The following is a 24,520-nucleotide window of genomic DNA, read 5'->3' as shown; positions in this document are numbered from 1 at the left end:
AATCTTACTGTTATGTTTCAGGATTCCATATTAAAACACTGTCCCTCTCTTACTACAACTTACAGTAACGTTTACATAGATCTGAAATCCATTTCAAATAACCTGTGGAAATACAATCGCTATCGCTACATCATGACCTACCACGAGAAGCCTTGGCTGCCCCCGCCTTTTATCGTGCTGAGTCACATTGGTCTCCTCCTTCGCCGTCTTTGCCATCACCAAGCTCCAAATGACCAAGAAGAGGGTGATGTTGGATTAAGTAAGTTTTCATTGGTGGGGCAGGAGGAAGAGCGAGCAAGAGTGGAGATCCAAGGTGAAGACACCTGGAACGTTGTCAATTAAATTCAGGGCACAGGATGGAAGGCTCTGGGAGTTAACTGACAAAAGAGTATCAGCTGAGCACCTGGGTCTAAGTAAATACATGGATCTCATTACGTGGTTGTAGTACCTTTCGCGAAAAGTAGCTGATACTTTGAAAGAAAGGAATAGGTAGGAACAGAATCTCTGCTTGAATGTGTAAAGGCTTTTTGTCACCTGGAAAACCCTGTGTTTTTACTCTGCTTAGCTGGGAAGACGTCAGAATAACTCCTAGAGAGTAGTCAGAGTGACCCATACTTATTTCCCTGTTGTTGAAGATGGAATCCAAATCGAAAGGATACAGAAGGTCTTGTGGACTAAGGGAAATAGATAAACCAGACTTTGCTTAATTTATTCACCAGAATCATGGCTCTCTGGTTCTCTAATCTACTGAATATGGAGGTGATTCTTTATAGATGTTTCATATTTTCAAGAACTTCAACTCAGGATGCAGAAATGTGGATTCTCTCTCTTTTTTTTTTTTTTTTTTTTGGCAAAGCTTAACTCGACATATTTTGAGATTTTCCTAGTTCATTTTGCTTATCCATATATCGCCTGCATGATATGACTGTCATACTAATTGTCATAAGAGAACATTCCTTCTTGTGGTTCAGAGATCTTTTGTAGTTCCTCTAGGCCCACTGGTACTAGGCCCATTTCTAGATAATTCCTAGATATAGAGGAAATGGATAGCATAAATTCACAATCCTTTATCTCAATCCCTAAATTCAAAATACATTTGAAAATGGAAAGTCTTTTTCTTCATAAGTTGGAGAAAGACTCATTTGGACAGAAGAGGCTAACGGGACTAATGTAAGCCATTTATACTCTTTATCCCTTGTAGTATGGATATTCATTGATTTTTGCTGCAGAAATGATGTGTTTGATTTCAGGGTATTGCCCTAGCTACAACTAGGGATTTTACTTCATTTATGGCATATGCACTATATTACCTTTCCAAAACTAGAAAACTTCTTAATTCTGAAATGGACTGGTTCCAGGAGTTTCAGATAAGGGATTGTGGACTGTTTATACATTTCGGTGGGCCCTTAGGAGGACAGATGTTATCACAAGGTTGACAGGGTGACATGCTTTTGCTCCTGCTGTAGTTGGCTCCGTGAAGTATTTTTCTTCTCTTCAGTCACTTGGTGATTTATTTTTCTGTTCCATTTCTTTCCCCTAAGAGATTCAGCCTTTATATGGAAGTCAAAGCACAACTGAAGTTAATTTAAAGGCTTATAATTATATTATAATTTCCCGGCTTCTAATGGAGTGCCATCCCAGAACAACTGTAATCTAACAGGAGAGTGTGAACCACTTGAGAGATCCTGGGATTAACTAGGATTTGGCCCCGTTTTCTAGCACGATAACAAACAACGCTTTCCTGGGCTTACCTTGATCTGAGTTTATAGGATGATTCGGTTATAAAACTCGAGGAAATATTCTGATGGACAGAGGTGCATTCACCCTGAACTCTGGGAAATTCTTGAATTTGTGTGAGATTGCCTTTGATTCTCTGTATTGAGGATCAAGATGTTTGCACATGGGGCAGCAGTGCCACCTGGTGGACAGTCACAAGAACGTGCCACATACTGCAAGCTGCACCTATCACTGGAACTGCTCTGTGGGGTGTTTGCTCTTAGGAATCCACAGAAGGCTCAAATCATACAATTCTAATGTTCCTTACTCATACAAGATTCTTTAGTGCAAACACACATTTAGAGTTGAGTGGGGATGGGGATTTTTTTGGTGTCTGAAAGATGCTTCCAAGCCATAAAAATCAGAAAACATTGTACCTTTGAGTTGTGAACACCTTTTATGGCTGAGTATTTTCTTTTAGTTATCTTTTAAAATGAATATTTTTGTCTCTCATTTTATTGGAAAATTACAGAACATTTGCATTTCTAATAAATTCTGGAGAACTTTAATGGTTCTTTTTTTTTTCCTAATTTAGGTGAAATGATTGAAGGAAAAGAATATTCCAATTTTACCCTTTTTGCAACATCATTTTTATATTTAACAAGTATTAGAAACTTGCTCAAAAGATAATGCATTTTTCTGCTAGGTCAGAGTAAGAGTCAAGGTGGTAGACCAAATGTGATTGCTGAAGTTTGATGTAGAATTGCATTAGTTTCATAACATCATGAAATGATGTGTCTTTTAATGAATTAATTATAATTGTCAAGGAAGAAGTATAGCCTTGAATGGCCATTGACTGGTCATAATGTCTCTTTCTTCAATAGAAGAACTTAGTATATACAAACTCAGTGTATATATAAACTCAGTGCAACAAGGTAAAACTTTCTTATACTTACTGGATTAATTTCAACAGACTTTGACTTCTTCTAACCTTGATTTTAACCTGTAGGTTACTTATTGTCATTTTGACAGATAAACCAGTTGGTGGGGGAACTTCCATATGCATATAAATGTGGTGAATTTTTATGTGTAAAAGTATTCTAATTTAAGAAAATATTGAAGATAAAGTATCTGTTCCACGAGTCACCTTCAAATTCCCACATCTGTTTATAGGACAAAAAGGAAAGACCCAGCCTGGTGTTTCCAGTTATTTCTACATAGTGCTTCCCAATTAATATTAGGAATACAGTGTGACAAGGCAGCAAACTATTATCATGCAAGCTATGGTTTTATCCATTTTTAACACCAATGGAAGAAAAGTCACTCAGACGCTGTACCAGCTTCCTATGGAGGATGAATAATGATTCTTTTTATGCACTATACTTATTTCCATAGAACTCTACCTGAGTAAGGAGGATCTGAAAAAACTTCACAGTTTTGAAGAACAGTGTGTGGAAAAATACTTCCATGAGAAGATGGAAGGTCTGAATTGTAGTTGTGAGGAACGAATCCGAGTGACGTCAGAAAGGTAAATGTTATATATGTATTTTCACCCTGTAAACTGCTACCTAAACCTGATTCTACTAGAATGTCTGAAAAAAGTAGAAAGGTCTACTTTTAAAACCCAGAGGTTTTGATTTTCTAAAATTTTCTCTAGTATCGTATAATATTCATGCAATCAGTGCACATTTATTGAGCATCTACTATGTTCCAGGCAGTCTTCTAAGTTAGTGGAGATAAATGGTGAATAAGAGAGCAGGGGCCCTTCCTTCATAGCATTCACATTCTAGTGCGTGCATGTGGAGGGGTGGGGGTGGAGTGAAGGACAAAAAAGATATATGTAATTTAATGTCAGACAGTAAAAGAGCAATGAAGGGGAAAAAAAGTAGTATAAGGGAATAGAGATGGATCGTGGTGAAGGTCTGCTGGAGTTGGGGGTTGGGTTGGACCGTTTTGGGAGCCTGGTGCAGGAAGGTCGCTCTGAGGCAGCTGAGGAGGAGAGACTTGAGGGAGGTGGGCTGGAGCAGCAAACGTGGATGCAGGTGAGTCCAGGAGCAGCAGGGTGCTGGTTGCACTGGGAATCATGGAGTCATAGTCTCGGGGCGCCTGACTAGCACTTGTGCAGTGGAGTTGAGGGCAGATTCACTGAAGCGTGTGGAGGGTGAATAGAAGTAGAGACAGTGATTAGAGGCAGATTTTCTAAGAAGTTTTACTCTGAAGGGAGGTAAAGAGGGGTATGGGGACATGGTGCGGTTCTTTTGTTTTGTTTCATGTGTAGATAATAAAAGTAATATATTTGTTCCTGGAAAAGATCTACCAGCAAGGGAGAAACTGCAGGAGCCGGAGGGAGGAGGTGACTTGCTGAGTGAAGTCCTCAGGAAGGGCAGTTAACGGTGGGGACCAGGAGAGAATATGGAGAGTGCTCCAGAAGATGCAACCAGGCTGCGGGGACGCAGATCTCACGGCAGTCATCAGCTGAGGGTGTCTGTGGGTGTGTGTGATTTGGGGGGGCCATTCAGAGGTTTGAGGAAAGAGGAGGCGTGTTGGAGAAAGTGGACAAACGTAGAAGCCCGTAGGTCAGAGCTGCTGTACATGTGCCACTAATCACGGGTACACAGCACTGGATCAAAATATGGACTGCATGTGATTGTATGCATTTTAAAAATTTAGAAATAATTGACATATAACATTATATTAGTTTCAAGTATACAACATAATGATTCGATACTTGTATATTGTGACATGATCACCACAGTGAGTCTCGTTAACGTCCATCACCATACAATTTTTTTTTCTTGTGATGAAGTGTTCAAGGTCTACTCTCTTAGCAGCGTTCAAATGTACAATACAGTATTATTAACTAAGTCCCCGTGATTATATGCATTTTTTAAAATGCAGCATTGCTTTCTTAATTGGAAGCAAATTGGCAGAAGTTAAATGTGTTCTCTTACTAAATAACACACGGACCTGACTATAAAATGTTATACCTAATTATGCATATATATTTTCTGATGTCCAAATAGATAGATAGTGAATCTTTAAATATGGCTTTATTTAAAATTGAATCACATTAAGAACTTTCTAAATGGTCACCTTGGGCATATGACTTATTTCTGAACTTTTAAAATTAATACCATATTTATGTAAATACGTTTTAGGTAGCTGATTGAATTTCAGATCAAATTTTAATATTGAGGAAAAAATTGAGTATCAAGTAACAATTTGTGAACCCACAACATTCTGTTTTACTTAAATAATATCTTTAGGCCAAAACTCTGTGAGCTTCCTTCTTTCCCTTTCCCTTTTCCACACATTCTGCCTCCTTTGTAGCTATGCTCATTGAGTCCTGCGGGCCAGCTTGGTTCTGCTTTGTATGAAACATGTACCCAGATAGGAGTTTACAGAGCCGGCATGAAGTCCTGCTTCTAGCTATGCGTACTTGGGCAAGTTTACTCTGGGCCTTGTTTTCTTCTCTGTAAAATGGACACAAAAATAGACCTACCTTTTAGAGTTGTTGTGAGGATTCCATGGGATAATATAGATGAACTGTGTGGCAGTGTGCTAATGGATAGTAAGGGAGCAGTGAAAGTTATCTATTATTATGTAAAATCAGACTCCAATTTTGTGAGTATAATTTCTTCTAAAATACAGATTCCCTTCCAAACCTTAAGAAAAGGGATGTAAATAGATAAGATGGGTCAAGATAGGCACCTCCGCCCCCCAATATTATGCACTGGAACAAGATCACGGAGAGCCCTTCACTTTACACTATAAACTAAGGAAAAATTTTAGGTGGTCAAACAGATTTACCTTCTAGGTTGTTACCATATGGATTTGAGGAGTCAGAATTGGAACTAGGGAGACCACGCGAGAGATTGATACAGCAGACAGATGACGCCCAAGGGCTAGCCAAATTGGTGGTAGCATTGAAAGAAGGGATCCTAGTCCATTAGATCTGCTGTAACAAAATACCATAGACTGAGTGGCTTATAAGCAGCAGAAAGTTGCTGCTCACAGTTCTGGAGGCTGGAAGACTGAGATCAGGGTGCAAGGATGGTCAGGTGAAGGCCCTCTTTGGGATACAAACTTCTCATTGTGTCCTTACCTGGTGGAAGGGGCTAAGGAGCTCTGTTGGGGTCTCTTTTATAAAAAGTAGAGCACTGATCCCATTCGTGAGGGCTCCACTGTTATGACCTAATCACCTCCCAAAGGCCCCACCTACTAATACCATCACTGTTGAGGGTTAGGATTTCAACGTGAATTTTGGGTGGGGACACAAACATTTAGGCCATAGCAAAGAGGATAAAGGCATATTTAGAGAGGACAGTTCAAGAGGTGAGTTAAGGACTGGCTGTGGCAATAAGGGAGAGGTTGAAGTCCAGGATGACTCATATCTGTAGCAGGGTAATTATGTGAAAGTTGGCACTAAAGGATAAAGAGTACAAAATGCATGGCAGGGAGGGTGTGGAGGGAAAGCAATGAGGTTTGATTTTGTTGAGCCGGAGATTCTGGTGGTGCAGTTATCCAGAGATGTCTGGAAGGCTTTACATATGTGAATCTGAAGCCCTAGGGCAAAATTTGAACTGGACAAGGAAATTTGGGAGTCATCTGCCTATTTTAGGAAAATAAAATTATGACAGAGGAAGCGCTTATGCTCAGGAAGCAAGTGGAGTGAGGCGACTCAGCGGGTTGAGGGTCTCACCCTGCGAGGTGTCAACACCTGTATAATGGACCGAGGAAGAGGAACTCATGGAGAAGACTGAAAATAATTGATCAGAAGAGTATAAGGAAAACCAGGAGAAGGTAGTATCATGAGTCAAGTGAATACAGAGTAAAAATTTGAGAACCAGACATTTAAAAAAAGTAATTCAATAATAATAATTAATAATAATAATACTAATAGTAAACTGAACACCAGTAATCGTCATATGCTATCACATTTATCTTGAATTTTTTTCTTGGGATTTGAGTAGAGAAGGGTTAGATGGTAGATGGTTATGTAGCTTCTGAAAAATATTCTAGATGCTTTCAAGGGCTCTAGCATTTGATTATGAAGCCCTAATTTAACTTCAAAACACAGTCGATCAATTTTCCTTCTTGATAGAGCTGTCTCACCAGCCCTCTTTTTACATGGTTGTCCTTGTTGAGGTCATTCTGGGGACCTTGTAAATGAAGTATGGGAGAGAGGGAAGAATATTTTCCAGTGGTAACTGAGCAGCAGTTTGAAGAGGGAGCGAAAGGAAGTTAGGAAGATATTTGCATGTTTGCCTACCTCTGAAGAAGAGATCACCTATATCTTTATAGAGTTAAGTGAATTGTAAAAGTGGAAGGAGAACATATTAAGGCTGTTTCATATCTTACTTTCTCTATTTGGAACGCCAGCTACTTTTTGTCCCTAGTTACGTAAGCCAGTGTTTTTCCTCTCTCTGTCCTATGGAGTAAGATGTTAACTAGGTATTTTCCCATATTAAGCATGTTTGGGTATGTCATATTTGGGAAGTACTACATTTAAAAAAAGTTTAAACACTTTATCATAATGGGCATTGTGACTCAGTAGAGTTACAGTTTGAGCCGGTCCTGTAATCATTTCGCCATGAAACCTTACTGAGAAACCTTTGTGAACAACTCCCAGCATGGAAAATGTGGGTGCAATTCATTTACCCCTTCATGGGACTCTAGGACCCCAATAGAACTTTGCCTGGATCCCTGCTGAGTTGCTGAGAGGTGCTGGAGTGCAGTGGTTGATGCCATTGAATATGGAGCCACACTCTCTGGCTTTGAAGCCTCACCCTGTCATTGACCGTGTGACTGGCCATGTGACCTCTTTTCATGAAGGGATAGTAGTAATGCCTACCTTGTAGGGTGGTCATGTGGATTAAATAAAATAATGTAAAATGCCTGGCACATAATGAGCACTCAGTGAATATTATGATTATCATGATGATTATAATCATACTTGTTATAATTTCATTTTACAATATCTGGTCCAGAGACCCACAATGAAATAATAACCATACTGGTTTTCCCACCACCCTCAAACCTTGCACAGAGGAAACTAAAATTACGAGAATTTCTTTTACATGTCAGAATGACTAAAAGACTAGATTAAAATAATGTAGATGGTGGCTGAGGAATATAATTAAAATATATTTCATAGGACATTGAGCTTTAGAAAAGAAGTGCCTATGAAAGCAAGAGGGCCTGATTTGAGAGGGACCCGGTTATTTGTCTAAGTCTCTATTGTAGCAATGTTACCTGTCGCTGTGAATAGTTGCTGGTGTCTATTGTATCCCTTCCATGTGACTGCTGCTAATGGAACTTAATAAGTCTCCATTACTGCTGTTTGGACTGTACAGTTTTTGGATTAGTTGAAACAGTGCACTAGATGAAGAGGCTCTAATTAAGCATATTTGGAAGGGAATATACATATATTTTGTGCTCTTTTCTTCATCATCCTTGCCAATTCTAGTTTTATAGGTTCCAGAAGGTCAAGAAGCCTTTACTAAGGCTCTGCTGAGTTATAGAAGTTGAAGCAAGAAAGAGAGGGTTCCACCCACATAGGTGATAATCAAAATTATACCATCCTCTTTATTCTTTAACTCCTATCTACAAAGCTTCCAGGAAGAAGTGGAAGATTTCTCAATCCATGTGACTTGAGATATATTCTAGAGAGGGGATGACTAACACTATTTTGGGAAGTGCTTGCTACAGCTGAGTGTTAAGCTCTTCATGGTATAATTACTGCTTTTCACAGCCCTCAAATAAGACTGGGGGCAGTTTGTTATTTCTGCATACGGTCATGTCAGCCATGAAACTGTTGGTTTCCTCCCTCGGAATTTTTCCCTTTATTCCTGTTTATCAAAGATTTTCATTATAGGGAAATTGGAAAGTATACTCCTTCCTCCAAATAAAAGAATGAAACAGGGAGAAAAGAAAGAAAAAAAATGTCATAAGCTAGAGTCCACTGTGAAGAATTTGGTCTTTTTCCATTTAGTCTTCCATATATTTTTAGTTAAAATTATACAGGTTTGCATTTTGTCCCCCTACCCACCTTACACATCAAAAACATTTCTCCAAATAATTAAATATTCCTTGTAAACATATTTTAATTTTTATTGTTTCTTGACTTACAAAGTTTTTATACCAAATTTAAAAGTATATAATGCAGAACACAACAGACATCCACATCCCCACCCCTACCATCAGAAATAGACAAAGAAAATGACTATTAACAATGTAAGTATGATTTTTAATGGCTGCGTAATATTCTATCTCATCTGTCTGCCTTAGCATAGTAAAATTCCTGCCTCTTTATTTGTCTTGGCTATTTGAACGTTCCAAGTTTGCATCCCTGCCAACCTTGAGTCACTAAATCTCTTTTTTAAAATTTGCTAGGTTAAAAAAATGTTACAGTGTAGACAAACTCATTGTTGTCTTATTTTTATTGATAATTTCTCTGCCTACCTAATGAGATTGGATATTTTACCACATTTCATTATCTTTTGTGAATTATCTATTCATGTCCTTTGGGGTCTTTATTTTTTTTTTCCTCAACAATTTGTAAGAACTTTTGACTACTTAAGGGATACAAACACCTCACTGTATTTGTTAGAATAATTTCCTGTTTATTTTTTGTTTTAAAATTTTGTGTTTTATTTTCATGTGTATGAGTTTCATTTTAGGTAACCACAATATATGTATTTTGTAATTTATTTTATTGATTGTTAAGCTTAGATAACTGTATTAATTTCCTAGGGCTGCCATAATAAAGTACCAAAAACTGGGTGTCTTACAACAACAGAAATTTGTTATCTCACAGTTCTGGAGGCTAGAAGTCCGAAATTACGATGTTGGCAGGTCCATGTTTTCTCTGATGGCTCTAGGGAAGAAATCTTTCCTCGCTTCTTCTAGTTTCTGGTGTTTGCTGACACTCCTTGGTGTTCCTTGGCTTGTAGATGCATCACTCCAGTCATAAGGTGGTCGTCTCCCTGTGTATCTTCACACTGTCTTCCCTCTATGTCCAAATTTCCCTTTTTTTATAAGGATATGAGTTGTATAGGCTTATGGCACACCTTAATGGCCTTATTTTAACTTGATTACCTCTGTAAAGACCCTACTTTCAAATAAAGTCACATTCTAGGAGTACTGGGGGTTAGGACTTCAACATACCTTTTGGGGCAGTGGGGAGGACACAAAACAAAACGTATCCCCATACAGAGGTATTTACAAAGATATATACACATATATTTTCTTTGTTCTTTCTAATTCTCTAAATGAAATCAATTGTTACATTTAATTTGACTCTACTTGCAATTTACTTTTGTACTTGCATAGCTGAAGGTGCCTTGTGTTGCTTTTACATGAATCAATGGCTAGACATCATAATTTTGGGTTAAAGTATTCAAAGTCATTTAAAAATTTGCCTCGGGCTTTCTCTGAATGTAGGTCTCTTAAAATGGGTTTTGTTTGAAAGTTGGGATGCCTGGTTGTACTGTAGACTTGGAATATTATTCTAAAAGATCTGTAATTTTTTTTTTTCTAACTATGTATTTGATTATTGATTCTGTTCCTATCATTCTAGTTTCTTCCTCAGGATTTCCTTTCTCTACCAAAATAGCACAGTGCTTGACAATAAGAGATATTAAAATGTTTGCCTTGTAAATTAACGAATGTATTAATGAATACAAATGGGCTGATTGATGAGATGATTGAAGGGATAACTAGCAGGAAGCTGGAAATGTGGCTCTGAAATATTGGAGAGAAATAAGGGGTAGAAATACAATTTGTAATTTTCCTTATTAAGGTGATAGTGGGAATTACAGGAGTGGGTGAGATCACCTGGGATGAGAGTATGTGTTGGATAGAGAAGAAGGCAGGAGACAGACCTAACTTTGGGAAGCGGCTTAGGCTGAGGAGCCACCTAAGGATGGAAGCAGGACAGGAAGAGAGTAAGGCAAGTTCCCACTGGCTTACTGTGTTTATTGGTTTTCTCCCTCCCTTTTTCCCTTAGGGTTACAGAAATGTGCTTCCAACTGAAAGAAATGAATGAAAAGGTGTCTTTCATAAGGGACTCCTTATTGTCTTTGGACAGCCAGGTGGGACACCTGCAGGACCTCTCTGCCCTGACAGTGGATACCTTAAAAGTCCTTTCTGCTGTTGACACCTTACAAGAGGATGAGGCCCTCCTGGCCAACAGAAAGCATTCTACTTGCAGAAAACTTCCCCACAGCTGGAGCAATGTCATCTGTGCAGAGGTTCTAGGCAGCCTGGAGATCTCTGGAAAGAAGAAATACCAGTGTTATAGCATGCCCCCTTCTTTGCTGCGGAGCCTGGCCAGAGGCTGGCATCCCCCACGAGTGCAGACAGGGCCCTTTCTTGAGATTACAGACAGAAAGTTTTCAAATGTAAGAGATGACCAGGAAGAGCAAGAAACAGAAAATAGTATAGTTGCCTCTGGGGCGTCCCTGAACAGGCAAGCACACCCAAAGTATGGCCAGTTTCTCCTGGTCCCTTCTCATCTAGAGCAAGTTCCTTATTCTGCAGAAACCAGCTTGCCTCTGTCCAGACCATCTTTGGAAGCAGGCACAGATGTGCTGGCAACTGAACATGTCACCCAGAGTGAGGTCCCTGTTCATCTGACATGGCAGACCCCGGTTGTCTCAGCTCAGGGCTCAGTGGTGGAAACCAAGGAGCAGTATGAGTCACTTGCTCAGTTACCGGCCAGACAAGACAAGGGGGAGCAAGTGCTACCCACATTGATTTGCACACCTGCACCCATTAAAGTGACCTCCCTCCCTTCCCAAGTCAAGAGCATGCAAACTGGAGGTGGATATGTGAACTGGGCATTTTCAGAAGGTGATGAAACTGGTGTGTTTAGCACCGAGAAACAATGGCAAACCTGCTTGGCCTCCACTTGTAACTGTGACTCCAAGCAGACTGAACAATGTCAGAGGCAGATCCGGGACAGATCCCTATCTGATAACTCAACAAGATTGGCCCAGAGGGATTGCTCAGAGGTGGGACCATGGCTTCAGCAAAACACATCCCTTCGGATCAGTCCCCTTCGTAGAGACAGGCCCTTCATTAGGAGTCAGAGTTTGAGATTGCACAAAGAGGAGAAATTGAAGATCTGTAAGATTAAAAGTAAGAAGTAAACATTTTTACAACCAGTATTAAATTCTTGCATTGCTACCATTCTCATTCTCCCCATTCTGTCAGTCCTTTCTGTGAAACAAAATGGTTCCGCCTACCATCTTACACTTTCTCATGTAAATCATTTCCCTTACAGATCTTTCAAAATCCTCAGAGATAGGACAGTCAAAATGGATCAAAGCAAAAATGCTAACCAAGGATAGGAAATTGTCGAAGAAAAAGAAGAAAACACAAGGACTACAGGTGCCAGTAAGTATCTTTTATGTTTTTGGCAATTGAGGTAGTATCCTAACTTAGCTTGGTTTTTCTCTAAAGTGCCATGTACACAAAATAGCATTGTCCTGGAAGGAATGAAGATGCAAATTTAAGAGTCAGCAGAGTGGATTTGCCACAATTCATTTGTCAACTCATATGTTGAAGGACATTTGTGTTATTTTCAGTTTTTGGCTATTCCAAACAAAGCTGTTATGAACATTTGTGTACAAGTCTTTGTGTGGACATACGTTTTAATTTCTCTTTGGTAAATATTTAGAAGTGGAATGCTAGAGTCTTATACTAAGTATTTGTTTAATTTTAGAAGAAACATACATCCCCACCAGCTTATGAGCAGTAGTTTGAGAGTTCCAGTGGTCCACATCCTCGCCAATCCTTAGTATGCTTAGTCTTTTTAATTTTAGCATATTAGTGGGTGTGTAGTGGTATCTCACAGTGGTTTCGTTTGCATTTCCATAGTGACTAGTGCTGCTAGGTATCTTTTAATGTGCTTATTTTCCATCTGTATATCTTTTTTGGTGACATATCCATTCAAATCTGTTGTTCATTTAAAAAATTGGGTTGTGGGACTTCCCTGGTGGTGCAGTGGTTAAGAATCCGCCTGGCAATGCAGGGGACATGGGTGCGATCCCTGGTCCGGGAAGATCCTACACGCTGCAGAGCAGCTAAGCCCGTGCGCTACAACTACTGAGCTTGCGCTCTAGAGCCCACGAGCCACAACTACTGAGCCTGCGCACCACAACTACTGAAGCCTGCGAGCCCTAGAACCCATGAGCTGCAACTACTGAAGCCCATGTGCTCTAGGGCCCACGTGCTGCAACTACTGAGTCCATGTGCTGCAAATACTGAAGCCCGTGTGCTGCAACTACTGAGTCCATGTGCTGCAAATACTGAAGCCCGTGTGCCTAGAGCCTGTGCTCTGCAACGAGAAGCCAACACAGTGAGAAGCCTGTGCACTGCAACGATGAGTAGCCCCCGCTCGCAACTAGAGAAAGCCCGTGCGCAGCAACAAAGACCCAACACAGCCATAAATAAATAAATAAAATTGGGTTGTTTGTCTTTTAGGTTGTAAGAGTTTTTTTTGTTTTTTTCTTATTCTAGATATAAGCCTGTTGTTGGATATCTGTTTTGCAAATATTTCCTCTCAGTTGGTGGCTTGTCTTTTATTTCTAAAATTTTTTTTTATTTTTTTTATTTTTAAAGGAAAGTTTTTTTTTCCCCCACACTATTTTAAATATTTATTTATTTATTCATTTTTGGCTGTGTTGGGTCTTTGTTTCTGTGCCAGGGCTTACTCTAGTTGCGGTAAGCAGGGGCCACTCTTCATGGCAGTGCGCGGGCCTCTCACTATCGCGGCCTCTCTTATTGCGGAGCACAGGCTTCAGACGTGCAGGCTCAGTAGTTGTGGCTCACGGGCCTAGTTGCTCCGCGGCACGTGGAATCTTCCCAGACCAGGGCTCAAACCCGTGTTCCCTGCATTGGCAGGCAGATTCTCAACCACTGTGCCACCAGGGAAGCCCCCTTGCCTTTTATTTTTCATAAATGTCCTTGGAAACATAGGACACTTTTATTTTGATGAAGTCCAATATTTGATTTTTTTCTTTAATGTCTATGCTTTTCATATCATATTTAAGAAATTTTGCCAAACCCAAGATCACTAAGAGTTTCTCTTACGTTTTCTTCTAGGAATTTTATATTTAGGTCTATATTTAGGTTAAGTTCTGATTATTTGTTGGTGGTATATAGAAATATAATTTTTGAAATGTTGATTTTGTATCCCACAAACTTGCTAAACTTACTTATTTGTTTGAGTAGGGTTTTTTTTTTTTTTTTTTACTTCTTTAGAATTTTCTATATAAATGATCATGTTATCTACAAATGAAAATACTATTACTTTTTCCTTTCCTTATATTTAGGTCTAGCACCCATTTTGAGTTAATTTTTGTACATGGTGATAGGGAAAGATTGAGGTTCTTTCTTCCCTTCCCTTTTCCTTCCCACTTTCCTTCCTTCCTTGAATACAGATATCAAATTTTTATACCAGGTTTTTTGGTGAAAAGATTATCTTGGTCCTATTGAGTTGCCTTGACATCTTTGTCAAAAATTAAATGACCATATAGATCCACAATATGGGTGGATCTATTTCTAGTCTCTATTCTATTCAGTTTATCTATATGACTGTCTTTATGTCTATATCATATCACACTATCTCAAATACTATAACTATAATAAGTCTTGAAATCATGTGTGTGGGTCTTCCAAATTTTTTCTTCTTTTTCAAAGTTGTTTTGGCTACTCTAGTTTCTTTGCATTTCCACATAAATTTAGAATCAGATTGTCAGTTTTTCCAGAGAAGCCTGCTGGGGTGAGTGGAATTGCTGTGAATCAATTTGGGGAGAATTGGCATCTCAGCAATAATGAGCTTTCTGATTCATGAGCATGATGTATCTCTTTATTTATGTCTTTAATTTCTTTCAGCAATGTTTTGTAGTTTTTAGTGAACAGGGATTTTTAAAATGTATCTCTGTGTACTTAAATTTTTAATTTTATTATAAATGCAATTATTAAAAATTAACTTCTGATTATTTGTTGGTTGTATATACAAGTATAATTTTTAAAATATTGATTTTGTATCCTACAACCTTGCTAAACTTACTTATTTGTTTGAGTAGGGTTTTTCTTTTTGTTACTTCTTTAGAATGTTCTATATAAATGATCATGTTATCTACAAATGAAAATACTATTACTTTTTCCTTTCAAATCTGGATGTATTTTATTCCTTTTTCTTGCCCAGTTACATTGGCTAGTACCTCTAGTACAATACTGAATAGAAGTTGTGAAAGCAGGTAGCCTTTCCTTGTTTCTTCTCTTTAGGTGGAAAGTATTTAGTCTTTTAGCAGTAAGTATGATGTTAGCTGTAGGGTTTTTATGTGGATGTCCTTTATCAGGTTGAAGAATTTGCCTTCTATTCTTACTTTTCTGAGAATTTTTATTATTAATGGATATTGACATTTGTCAAATGCTTTTTCTGTGTCAACCTATATGGTCAGATGGTTTTTCATTTTTATTATGTTAATATGATGAATTATATTAATTAATTTTATAATGTTAGAAGTAATGTTTAGAATATTAAATCAGCCTTGCTGGGATGAACCGCAGCTGGTCATGATGTATTATCTTTTTTAGATGCTGTATTCATTTTGCTAAAATCTTGATACAATTTTTTTGCATCTTTTTTCTTGAGAAATATTTATCTTCAGATCTCTCTTCTTGTAATATCTTTGTCTGGTTTTGGTATCAGGGTGATGCTGGGCTTATTGACTGAGTTGGGAAGTGTTTCCTCTTCTTCATTTTTCTGGGTGAGTTTGTATAGATATTATTTAAATCTTACTTATTTGGTAGAATCAACCAGTGAAACCATCTTTGTGGGAAAGTTTTAACTACAGATTCAATTTCTGTAATAGATATAGGGCTATTCAGGTTACGTGATTCTTCTTGAGTGTGCTTTGTGTCTTTTGAGGAACTTGTCCATTTAAGTTTTTAAATTTATTGGCATAAAGTTTTTATAATATTATCTTATTATCCTTTTATTGTCTGTGAGATCTGTAGTGACATCACTTCTCTCTTTCATAATATTTTATATTTGCGTTTTCTCTTTTTGTTTTATGATTAGTCTGGCTACAGGTTTATCTGCTTTATTGATCTTTTCACAGAACCAGCTCTTGGTTCATTGATTTTTCTTTGAATTCTATTTCATTGATTTCTGCTCCTTATTATTTCCTTTGTTCTGTTTACTTTGGGTTTAATTAGCTCCTTTTTTGTTTTTTTTTTTTTTTTTTTTGCTAGTTTGTTAAGGTAGAAGTCTTGGTCGTTGATTTGAGACTTTCTTCTTTTCTAGTATAGGCATTTAGTGCTATAAAATTCCTTCTAATCATTGTTCTAGCTATATCCTACAAATTCTGATATGTTATGTTTTCATTTGCATTCAGTAAATCTTTTTGTTTATTGTTAGGAAGCCTTAGATCTGAGTTGACAATTCTGCAGGACTTCACTTTTCATGATCTTAGTGCCCTGCTTCATATTTCTGTTCTACATATACTTTTCCATATAATAACATGTATGCATTTTTCAAAGCACCTCAACTCTTTTTAGAATGAGAAGCAGAAGCAAAAAGGTAAATATTGAATCAGTTATGTAAAATCACCTTTTGGAGGAGAGACTTAGCTTTGATAAAGACTCTTCTTTCAGGGAAAATACCACGAATTGCTGGGACCCCATAAAATATGAATTTAAATAGAGTTATTTTGGAAATAGTTAAAATGGCCAGAGTTAAACTAGAAATTATAACTGAGCTCAAGTACTAATAACTTGCATTTGTTTGTTGTCTTGTAGTTTGTCAATTTATCTCATTTCTTCTCTGCCCCTGGGAAGGACATAAGGCAGCCATTATTATTGGCTATCTGTTATTTTAAGGATGAAGGGAATGGAGCTCATAGACATTACATCATTTGCCCAGTTCATATAGCTTCTAAGTGACAGAGCTAGAATTCTAACAAGTTCTTTTGGATCCAACCCTTACGTTTTTGTTGTTTTGCTCTATACCAGTAGTTCTCAAACTGTGGTCTCCCATCAGCTTTAGCACCACCTGGAAACATACTAGACATTCAAATTCTCCCCCCCCCCCAGACCTACTGAATCACAGATCCTGAGGGTGGGACCCAGTGATCTGTGGTTTAACACAGTCCTGGGTGATTCTGATGCACACTCAAGTTTAAGAACTGCTCCCCACCCTGGTTCTCAGTCATGACTGCAGATAGAAAAGTCACATGGATGCTTGGGTCCTGCCAGCATGAGTGATGGAAGTTCAAAGCTTCAAGGTGATTTTAATGTGTAGCCAATGTTAACAACCACTCCTCTTCAACATAGTACCTCTATTAATGTGATTCAAAACGTATTCAGACTAATGTCACTGTGTTCCAACAAGTGTTTTTCTCTCCAGGTCATAACAGTCAACACCTGCTCTCAAAGTGACCAACTGAACCCAGAGCCAGGAGAAAATAAGATCTCAGAAGAACAGAATTGCAGCAAGAACTGGATTCCGGTGTCCAAATTTAATCAGATAAGTATGTAACAGTCTACACTCTTGAATCCCAAAAATTCTGGTAGTGTTTCCTCAGGGTGTGATCTTTAGACCAGTGGCGGTCCCTGCTGTTCTTTCAAGTGGGAGATGAGAATGACCACACTCTCTTAGGAAAATAGCTCTTTTCTGCTTTTAGTTTTTATGAAAGGGATGCAATTTCCATTTGCTTAATGGAATAGTTGTCAGAATTTAGAAAAGAAAAATTAAAATTAATTAAAATTTAGATAGTCTCATATTCAGAGCTGTTGAATCTGGATCAGAGAGTATTCATTTAGTCTGATTTATGGGTGGGGTTGTCTAATTTTACAAATTCTTTAAAGTTCAAGTGACATTGATATGAACCTTTACACAGAATTCAGTGGATTGAGTTGTAGTTGGTTATTTACTACTGCTTACATATAGTGTTTGTTCCACTGGCAAATATCTCTTAAGCTTAATTGTAATGATGTTTGTAGAGGATAGAAGACAGATCAATGAGCTAGGAATGAAGACTGAGCTAGGCATAGAATGTGAAATAAGTCTGGATATATGAGGGCAGATTATGAATTAAGAGCAATGAACTGAACATTGAACTTCTTGCATTTGATAATAAGAGAACTTTACTAATTTTTAAACAGAGGGGACTATGTGATTAAGGAGTCATAAATATTTAAAATTATTTGAAATACTAACCTTAAGGTACAAATAGATATTGTATTGAAATCTATGTTACTATGCTTCTTTAAAACTTCGTTTGCTCTATGGTCACTGGTTTTCAACCAAGGGGTGATTCCCCCTCCCCAACCAACAATGTCTGAAGACATTGTAAGACATTTTTGGTTGTCACAACTGAAGGAGGGGCAGTTGCTCATGGCATCATTTTTGCATAAATTATTTATGTTTTTTAAAAAAATATAAAAGATATGGTTGATATAATATTGTATTATTTTTAGGTGTACAACATAATGGTTTGATATATGTATGTGTTGAAAACGATTGCCACAATAAGTTAACATCCATCACATAGTTACAATTATTTTTTCTTGTGATGAGAACTTTTAAGATCTATTGTCTTAGCAACTTTCAAATATACAATACAGTATTGTTAACTACAGTCAACATGCTGTACTTTACCTCCCCAGGTATTTATTTATTTTATAGCTGGAGTTTGTACCTTTTGACCATCTTCACTCATCTCTCTCACCCTCCCATCCCCCAAATTATTTAAGTTCTTTCCAAAAAATTTCAAACTGAGAAAGAGGGGAGTGGCAGGAGGGTTCTGGCAAAGAATCTCATTCAAATCTGATGATCAGAAAGGAAGAGAAGATTTAGGGAGTTAGGCTGACTCCAGGCGCCTGGCTAATCAACTTGAACCACAGTCTGGGTTGAGAATTTTATTTTTTAAAAACTTGTCTGACTTAAGAATTAATTTAAAAAGAATTTTAAAAAAAATAAAATTTTGAGGGTGGGGAGGTGCCCTATCAGGTAGATCATTCTTTTTTTTTTTTTAAAGAGGCATTCTCTCTCAGCTGAGATTTTAAAGCTGGTGGAAGGCAAGCTTGCCAGCCATGAGCCATCTTTGTTTTGTTTTTCTTTTAATTTTATTTATTTGTTTATTTATTTTTGGCTGTGTTGGGTCTTCGTTTCTGTGCGAGGGCTTTCTCTAGTTGCGGCAAGCGGGGGCCACTCTTCATCGCGGTGCGCGGGCCTCTCACTATCGTGGCCTCTCTTGTTGCGGAGCACAGGCTCCAGACGCGCAGGCTCAGTAGTTGTGGCTCACGGGCCCAGTTGCTCTGTGGCATGTGGGATCTTCCCAGACCAGGGCTCGAACCCGTGTCCCCTGCATTAGCAGGCAGATTCTCAACCACTGCACCACCAGGGAAGCCCAGGTAGATCTTTCTAAAGACAAAAAGTAAAGTTCTGAGGAAATCAACTATGAAAAGGAAAGAATTAAAAAAAAAAAAAAAAGGAAAGCATAGTTTGTTTAATTTTCATTATAATACTGTGCTATCATTGAAATCATATTTATCATAATTTTATGATGTTACGAAAAGTATCATACATGAAATTTTTTGATTTTTTTTTCCAGTAGCTTTTTTGCATTTCCTGTATACTTTTTTTTTTTCCAGCATAAAACAGTAGGAAAAAAATTAAATGGTTATTTCCTACATTTAGCCAGGAACTCTTTTTTTTTTTTTTTCCACATTTTTATTGGAGTATAATTGCTTTACAATGTTGTGTTAGTTTCTGCTGTACAACAAAGTGAATCAGCTATATACATATATCCCCATATCCCCTCCCTCTTGAGCCTCTCTCCCACCTTCCCTATCCCACCCCTCTAGGTGGTCACAAAGTATCCATTTGATCTGCCTGTGCTGTTCAGCAGCTTCCCACTAGCCATGCATTTTACATTTGGTAGTGTACATATGTCAATGCTACTCTCTCACTGCATCCCAGCTTCCCCTTCCCCCGCTGTGTCCTCAAGTCTGTTCTCTACGTCTGCATCTTTATTCCTGCCCTGCCACTAGGTTCATCAGTACCGTTTTTTTAGATTCCATATATATGCGTTAGTGTCAGTTTCGTTCCTTTTTACGGTGGAGTAATATTCCATTGTATATGTGTGCCACATCTTCTTTATCCATTCATCTGCTGATGGACATTTAGGTTGCTTCCATGTCCTTAGCCAGGGACTCTTAATAAGTATTATTCTCAGAATTAATCCAACCAAATATTTATTAAATTATTATTGGGCACCTGCTATGTGCCAGTGACTCTGTAAGTACCAGGTATAAAAAATAATAACAGTAATGATCCTTGTCAAGATTTTTTTAAGAAAAGGATAAAAATTAAAACTATTGGCTGGCATTCTTTTCTATCTTTCTTTTGTTTTTGTTTTGTTTTCTTTTTTAAGTAGCCTACTGTAATGCCTGATGCAGCTGTTAAGGAAGAATTCCTAACAGTTTGGACCTCAAATTTCATGTATTTTTAAATAAGGCATGGATGATAGGGTGCAGGGGAAGGTAAGTGTGCAAAAATTACTAAAGGTGTTTAATAGGAGGGCAGGTTATGGATAACTTAATTCTTTGATAGAGAAGTATAAATTGTTATAAATGTGAAGGTAACTATTGAAGAATAGAAATAGGGTATATAGCTTTCAACCACTTGAGTAAAGCTCAAAAAGGACAAAGGAATCTTGGTAAAACTTGCTAAAAAAAGGAAGAAAACCCTATATTCCAATTTAGATGAATGCACGGTGTTCAGATCTTTTATTTGGAACTGTGATTCAAGTGTAACATGTTTTCACGTATTCTCTATTTTTTTCCTTCCTTTTAACAAGGTCTAGAATCTTACATATATCAGAAAATGAAAAGTAGAGAAACTGAACGGCATTCTGTACAAGTCAGTGATTATGTAAGGCAGTCTCAAGAGGTAAAAACATTTTATTTGATATTTTAAAAGCTCAGTTTCTCACCCTTTGTCCCCACACTTTATTCTTTCCTTGTTGTTCGCCTTTATGCAATTTATCCACCCAGTAATTTATCCTGGGTATTTTTATCATGAAATAGAAAGAATTTAGGAATTTTTGAAACTGTTTTCGCATATATAAAAGTTGCCATGTGGAAGAAAAATAAGATATTTTCAATACACTTTTAAGAGGTAGAGCTAACATCAACATATAGACTCTACTGGGAGACAGATTTCAGCCTGATTTGAGAAGGAATTTTTAGCAGTTGGAGCTTTCCAAGGATGGAATGGTTTATTTCTTGAAGTAGTAAGTGCCTCACTTAGTGTGGTTAATTAAACAGGCTAAGCAAACATCTTTGCAGATGTGTTGGAGGGGATTTGGACATTGCAGGGTAAAGGACTTAACAGTGTTTCTCTACCACTGATTTTGCAGTCTGTTTTTCTTACCATTTGCAAATATGTGCCTGTTTTATTGCCATCCACCATGAGGGAAGCGTGATCTAGTTAGACTAGCCCCCAAAATCTAATCTTGGTCTTGGTTTGAATATTACCTCTATGACCTTGGGAACTATATGAACATATACTAACAACCTCAGATGTTCTTGTCGGAATGCAATCTGTGAAAGTAAAATATAAGACTACTTGAAGGTAATTGGAGGCAGGAACCTGTCTGCCCCGTCAAATCCTGGCTCTGTCACTTCCTAGGTTTCAAAGCTATATACATCAATTAACCTGTGAGCTTCATTACCTGTATATCTAAAATGGGGTTAATGCCGTCCTTACGAGACTGATAGTGGATAACAAAAATAACACCAATGAAAATGCCTAGAGTAATGCTTGGAGTATAGAAATAGAATGAGATATATTTAAGGTAACATTCTAAATAATCATCAACTGAAACAATAATCTGATGATAGGATATAATAATGGTCAATGTTTCCTGTCAACTTTGACCGTCTTTTCTTCTTTCATGTCATTAACTGATGTTATATGTTCACTCTCATTTTTGTAAAAACTGTTATGTATTACATTTTCTCTTTGATGTCCCCATAAAAGTAATTCTTTCTGTTAAGGTCAGTCACCACATTGAGTTACTCATATATTGTGCTAACATTATGCATCTTTCTAGCTTGAGTCTTGCATGTTTAGTAAGAGAAATATTGAGCCTAGAGGAAGGGAAAAAAAGAACTATACCCTCCAAGGAGTGTGTTCTGCAAATGTATTACTGGAAGCTTGGGGTGGGAGAGAGTTGGGTGAACATGTAATGACCTTTCCCTTCTGCCCAGGATCTAAGCAAAAACTCTTTGTGGAATTCAGGGAGCACCAAGGTCAATAGGAACTCTCAGTGAGTATTTCTAAATGTCTGTCTTTAAGCATCTTTGGCTTTTATTTTTTTTAACTGGATTGGGAATAAAGGTTTAATTGGGTCAGAAAAGGAGAAAAAAAAAAGTGTGTGTCCAATGACAGTATTTTTCTTGTGTTAGCAAGAATGAAAATTATTTATTCTCCTAGTTTTCCTGTTTCTGGCAACACGATCTCACCTTAGTGCCTTTTAAGAATATAATGATACATGTACTACTGTAGCAAATTAACCATTTGTCTTTTTTTTTAATTTAATTTTATTTTTGGCTGCGTTGGGTCTTCATTGCTGCACGCGGGCTTTCTCTAGTTGCGGCGAGCAGGGGCTACTCTTCGTTGTGGTGCATGGGCTTCTCATTGCGGTGGCTTCTCTTGTTGCGGAGCATGGGCTGTAGGCGCACAGGCTTCAGTAGTTGTGGCTTGTGGGCTCTAGCGCGCAGGCTCAGTAGTTGTGGCGCACTGGCTTAGTTGCTCCGTGGCATGTGGGATCATCCCGGACCCGGGCTCGAACCTGTGTCCCCTGCATTGGCAGGAGAATTCTTAACCACTGCACCACCAGGGAAGTCCCTAACCATTTGTCTTTTTAGTGTTGAAAAAGCACACATGAAATAATGAGTATCATATATTTTCTGATAGATAAGAGTGAAATTTGCATTAAAAAGTAGGAATAAATTTGTCTTGACTGAATATAAAAAGACTTAGAATGAAGACTAAATCATTTTTTTAGTTTTTTTTTTCAAAATTTTCCTTTTAGTTTATAAGATGGATCTTTTTGGTTTCTCCTTAACATCCTAAGTGTTTGTCAAAACAGTAACAATTTGAGAAGGATTGAGACAGAGAGAAAGGAAGACAGGGCTAGAGAGAGGAGATAGAGAACTCACCTTTTTATAGACTTGAGATCAAATTAACCATTCTTAGAGTTAACAGGAGCAGAATTCAAAAGCATCTGTACTCTACAAAGGGCCCGTTGATGCCAGGCAGGTGGAATATGGCGGTCAGTTTGCAGTCAGCTCTGTTTGAGATGGCCTTTTCTCTGGAGCTCTCAAGGTCTCTCTGTGCAAGCCTGCCTCTAGCCTTAATGTGCACATGAGTTTCTTCTCCCAAAGGTTCAGTAGTTTGTGCTCATGCAGAGTAGTGGGTTATTGCAGCATGAAATTAAACAATAATTGTAATTGTACTTGCTTCCCCAAGGACCTTAAATACTGGAGATATTCTTCGAATGTATTTATTCCAACTTGCCCATGGCCACTTGTGCACTTGAGCAGGGCATGTAACAATTTAAAGAGAGCTAATTTCAGCCTGTGAACATTTAGGGGCCATATGGGCTAATGAAACTGATTTGTTGGCTTGTCCAGAGATATTCACAGACTCATTTGTAGGCATCTGCTTTGCATAGTTCAGGAAGCCTTTAGTTTAATTGATCCAGAACAACACAAACACAGTTAAATCTTATATATGTTGTGTGATCACATAACTAATTGAAAACAAAAACCAACAACTGCTTTTCAGTTAGCTTAGGGCCTACTCAGTAAATTAATTACATGTATATCTGGTGCTCATTCTTCTATGAAAACAATTGTAGGGCTGTAAACTGTTTCTCTAAAGGTAGGGGTCAAATGTAACTAATACTCTTCCTTCAAACTAATATATACACATGTATATACATATATACTTATAGATTATATTATTACTGTTTCACACACTTTTCCTTTCTTTGATCATTGAAAAATTTGAAGCATTATCTAAACAACTTTAATTTTTCAAACAGGTTGAGAAGTTCAAATGGAGTTAACAGTAAGTTTTTATATTTTTATTTTTTCATCTTATCAGTGGTGAGGTTTACTCTCCTGCTGTCTCAGACTTTTATAGTTCTTGAAATCCTATTTATGATTTTTGTTTACTATACAAAGTAGCAAGTTCGGTAGAAAAGTAGAAAGTTGAATGTCTTTCTCCAGATAAATCAGGAGTGATGTCTGGTTTAAAATTTTTTGTTACCTGTTTTTGACTGTGATTTTAGTTTTCTCTGTGAGTGAGGGTATAGCCACTGAGCTCATTTAGACTGTTCAACAACTCTTACTGTCATCATTTAACACATTTCTATTTAAGAACCATTCATAAGATTGTATGTGGATCTCCTTTCCTATATGTCTTCAGTGGGACTCCATGCCCCAAGTGGCTAAGTAGGACCAAGCCTAGTTTGGTGAGACACCTCCCTGGTGAAGCCACTCTCATTAGCTACTTTCAAATTTCATCACAAACTGTACCTTTCCATCTTCCTGACCCCTTGATACAGACTGGGCACCTTCATCACTTATGTGAAACCTTCAGTGGCTTCCCATTACCTATAGGATGGGCTGCAAATCCCTTACTCTTTCTCAATGCTCTTGAGAGTCTGGCCCCAGTCCAAATTTCCAGGCTCATGAATGAGCCCTTTTA

The 24,520-nt window shown here is 37.8% G+C and overlaps 1 protein-coding gene across 5 annotated transcripts in view; it reads left to right on the top strand.

Moving 5' to 3' along the window:
- TRPM6 (transient receptor potential cation channel subfamily M member 6) overlaps positions 1-24,520 on the top strand; it is a 211,052-nt gene that overhangs the window by 161,998 nt on the left and 24,534 nt on the right. For all 5 annotated transcript variants that reach the window (XM_059924924.1, XM_059924925.1, XM_059924926.1 and 2 more), the window contains 8 exons: positions 66-259; positions 3,112-3,244; positions 10,727-11,859; positions 12,005-12,117; positions 17,141-17,264; positions 20,598-20,689; positions 22,012-22,070; positions 23,853-23,878. In XM_059924924.1, coding sequence (XP_059780907.1) covers positions 66-259; positions 3,112-3,244; positions 10,727-11,859; positions 12,005-12,117; positions 17,141-17,264; positions 20,598-20,689; positions 22,012-22,070; positions 23,853-23,878 — 1,874 coding nt within the window. The remainder of the gene's footprint in view (positions 1-65; positions 260-3,111; positions 3,245-10,726; positions 11,860-12,004; positions 12,118-17,140; positions 17,265-20,597; positions 20,690-22,011; positions 22,071-23,852; positions 23,879-24,520) is intronic.

The sequence above is a fragment of the Balaenoptera ricei genome, chromosome 6, assembly GCF_028023285.1.
Source record: "Balaenoptera ricei isolate mBalRic1 chromosome 6, mBalRic1.hap2, whole genome shotgun sequence".
Taxonomy (NCBI): domain Eukaryota; kingdom Metazoa; phylum Chordata; class Mammalia; order Artiodactyla; family Balaenopteridae; genus Balaenoptera; species Balaenoptera ricei.
The sequence above is the reverse complement of the archived record's forward strand: the minus strand, read 5'-3'. Positions and strand labels throughout refer to the sequence as shown.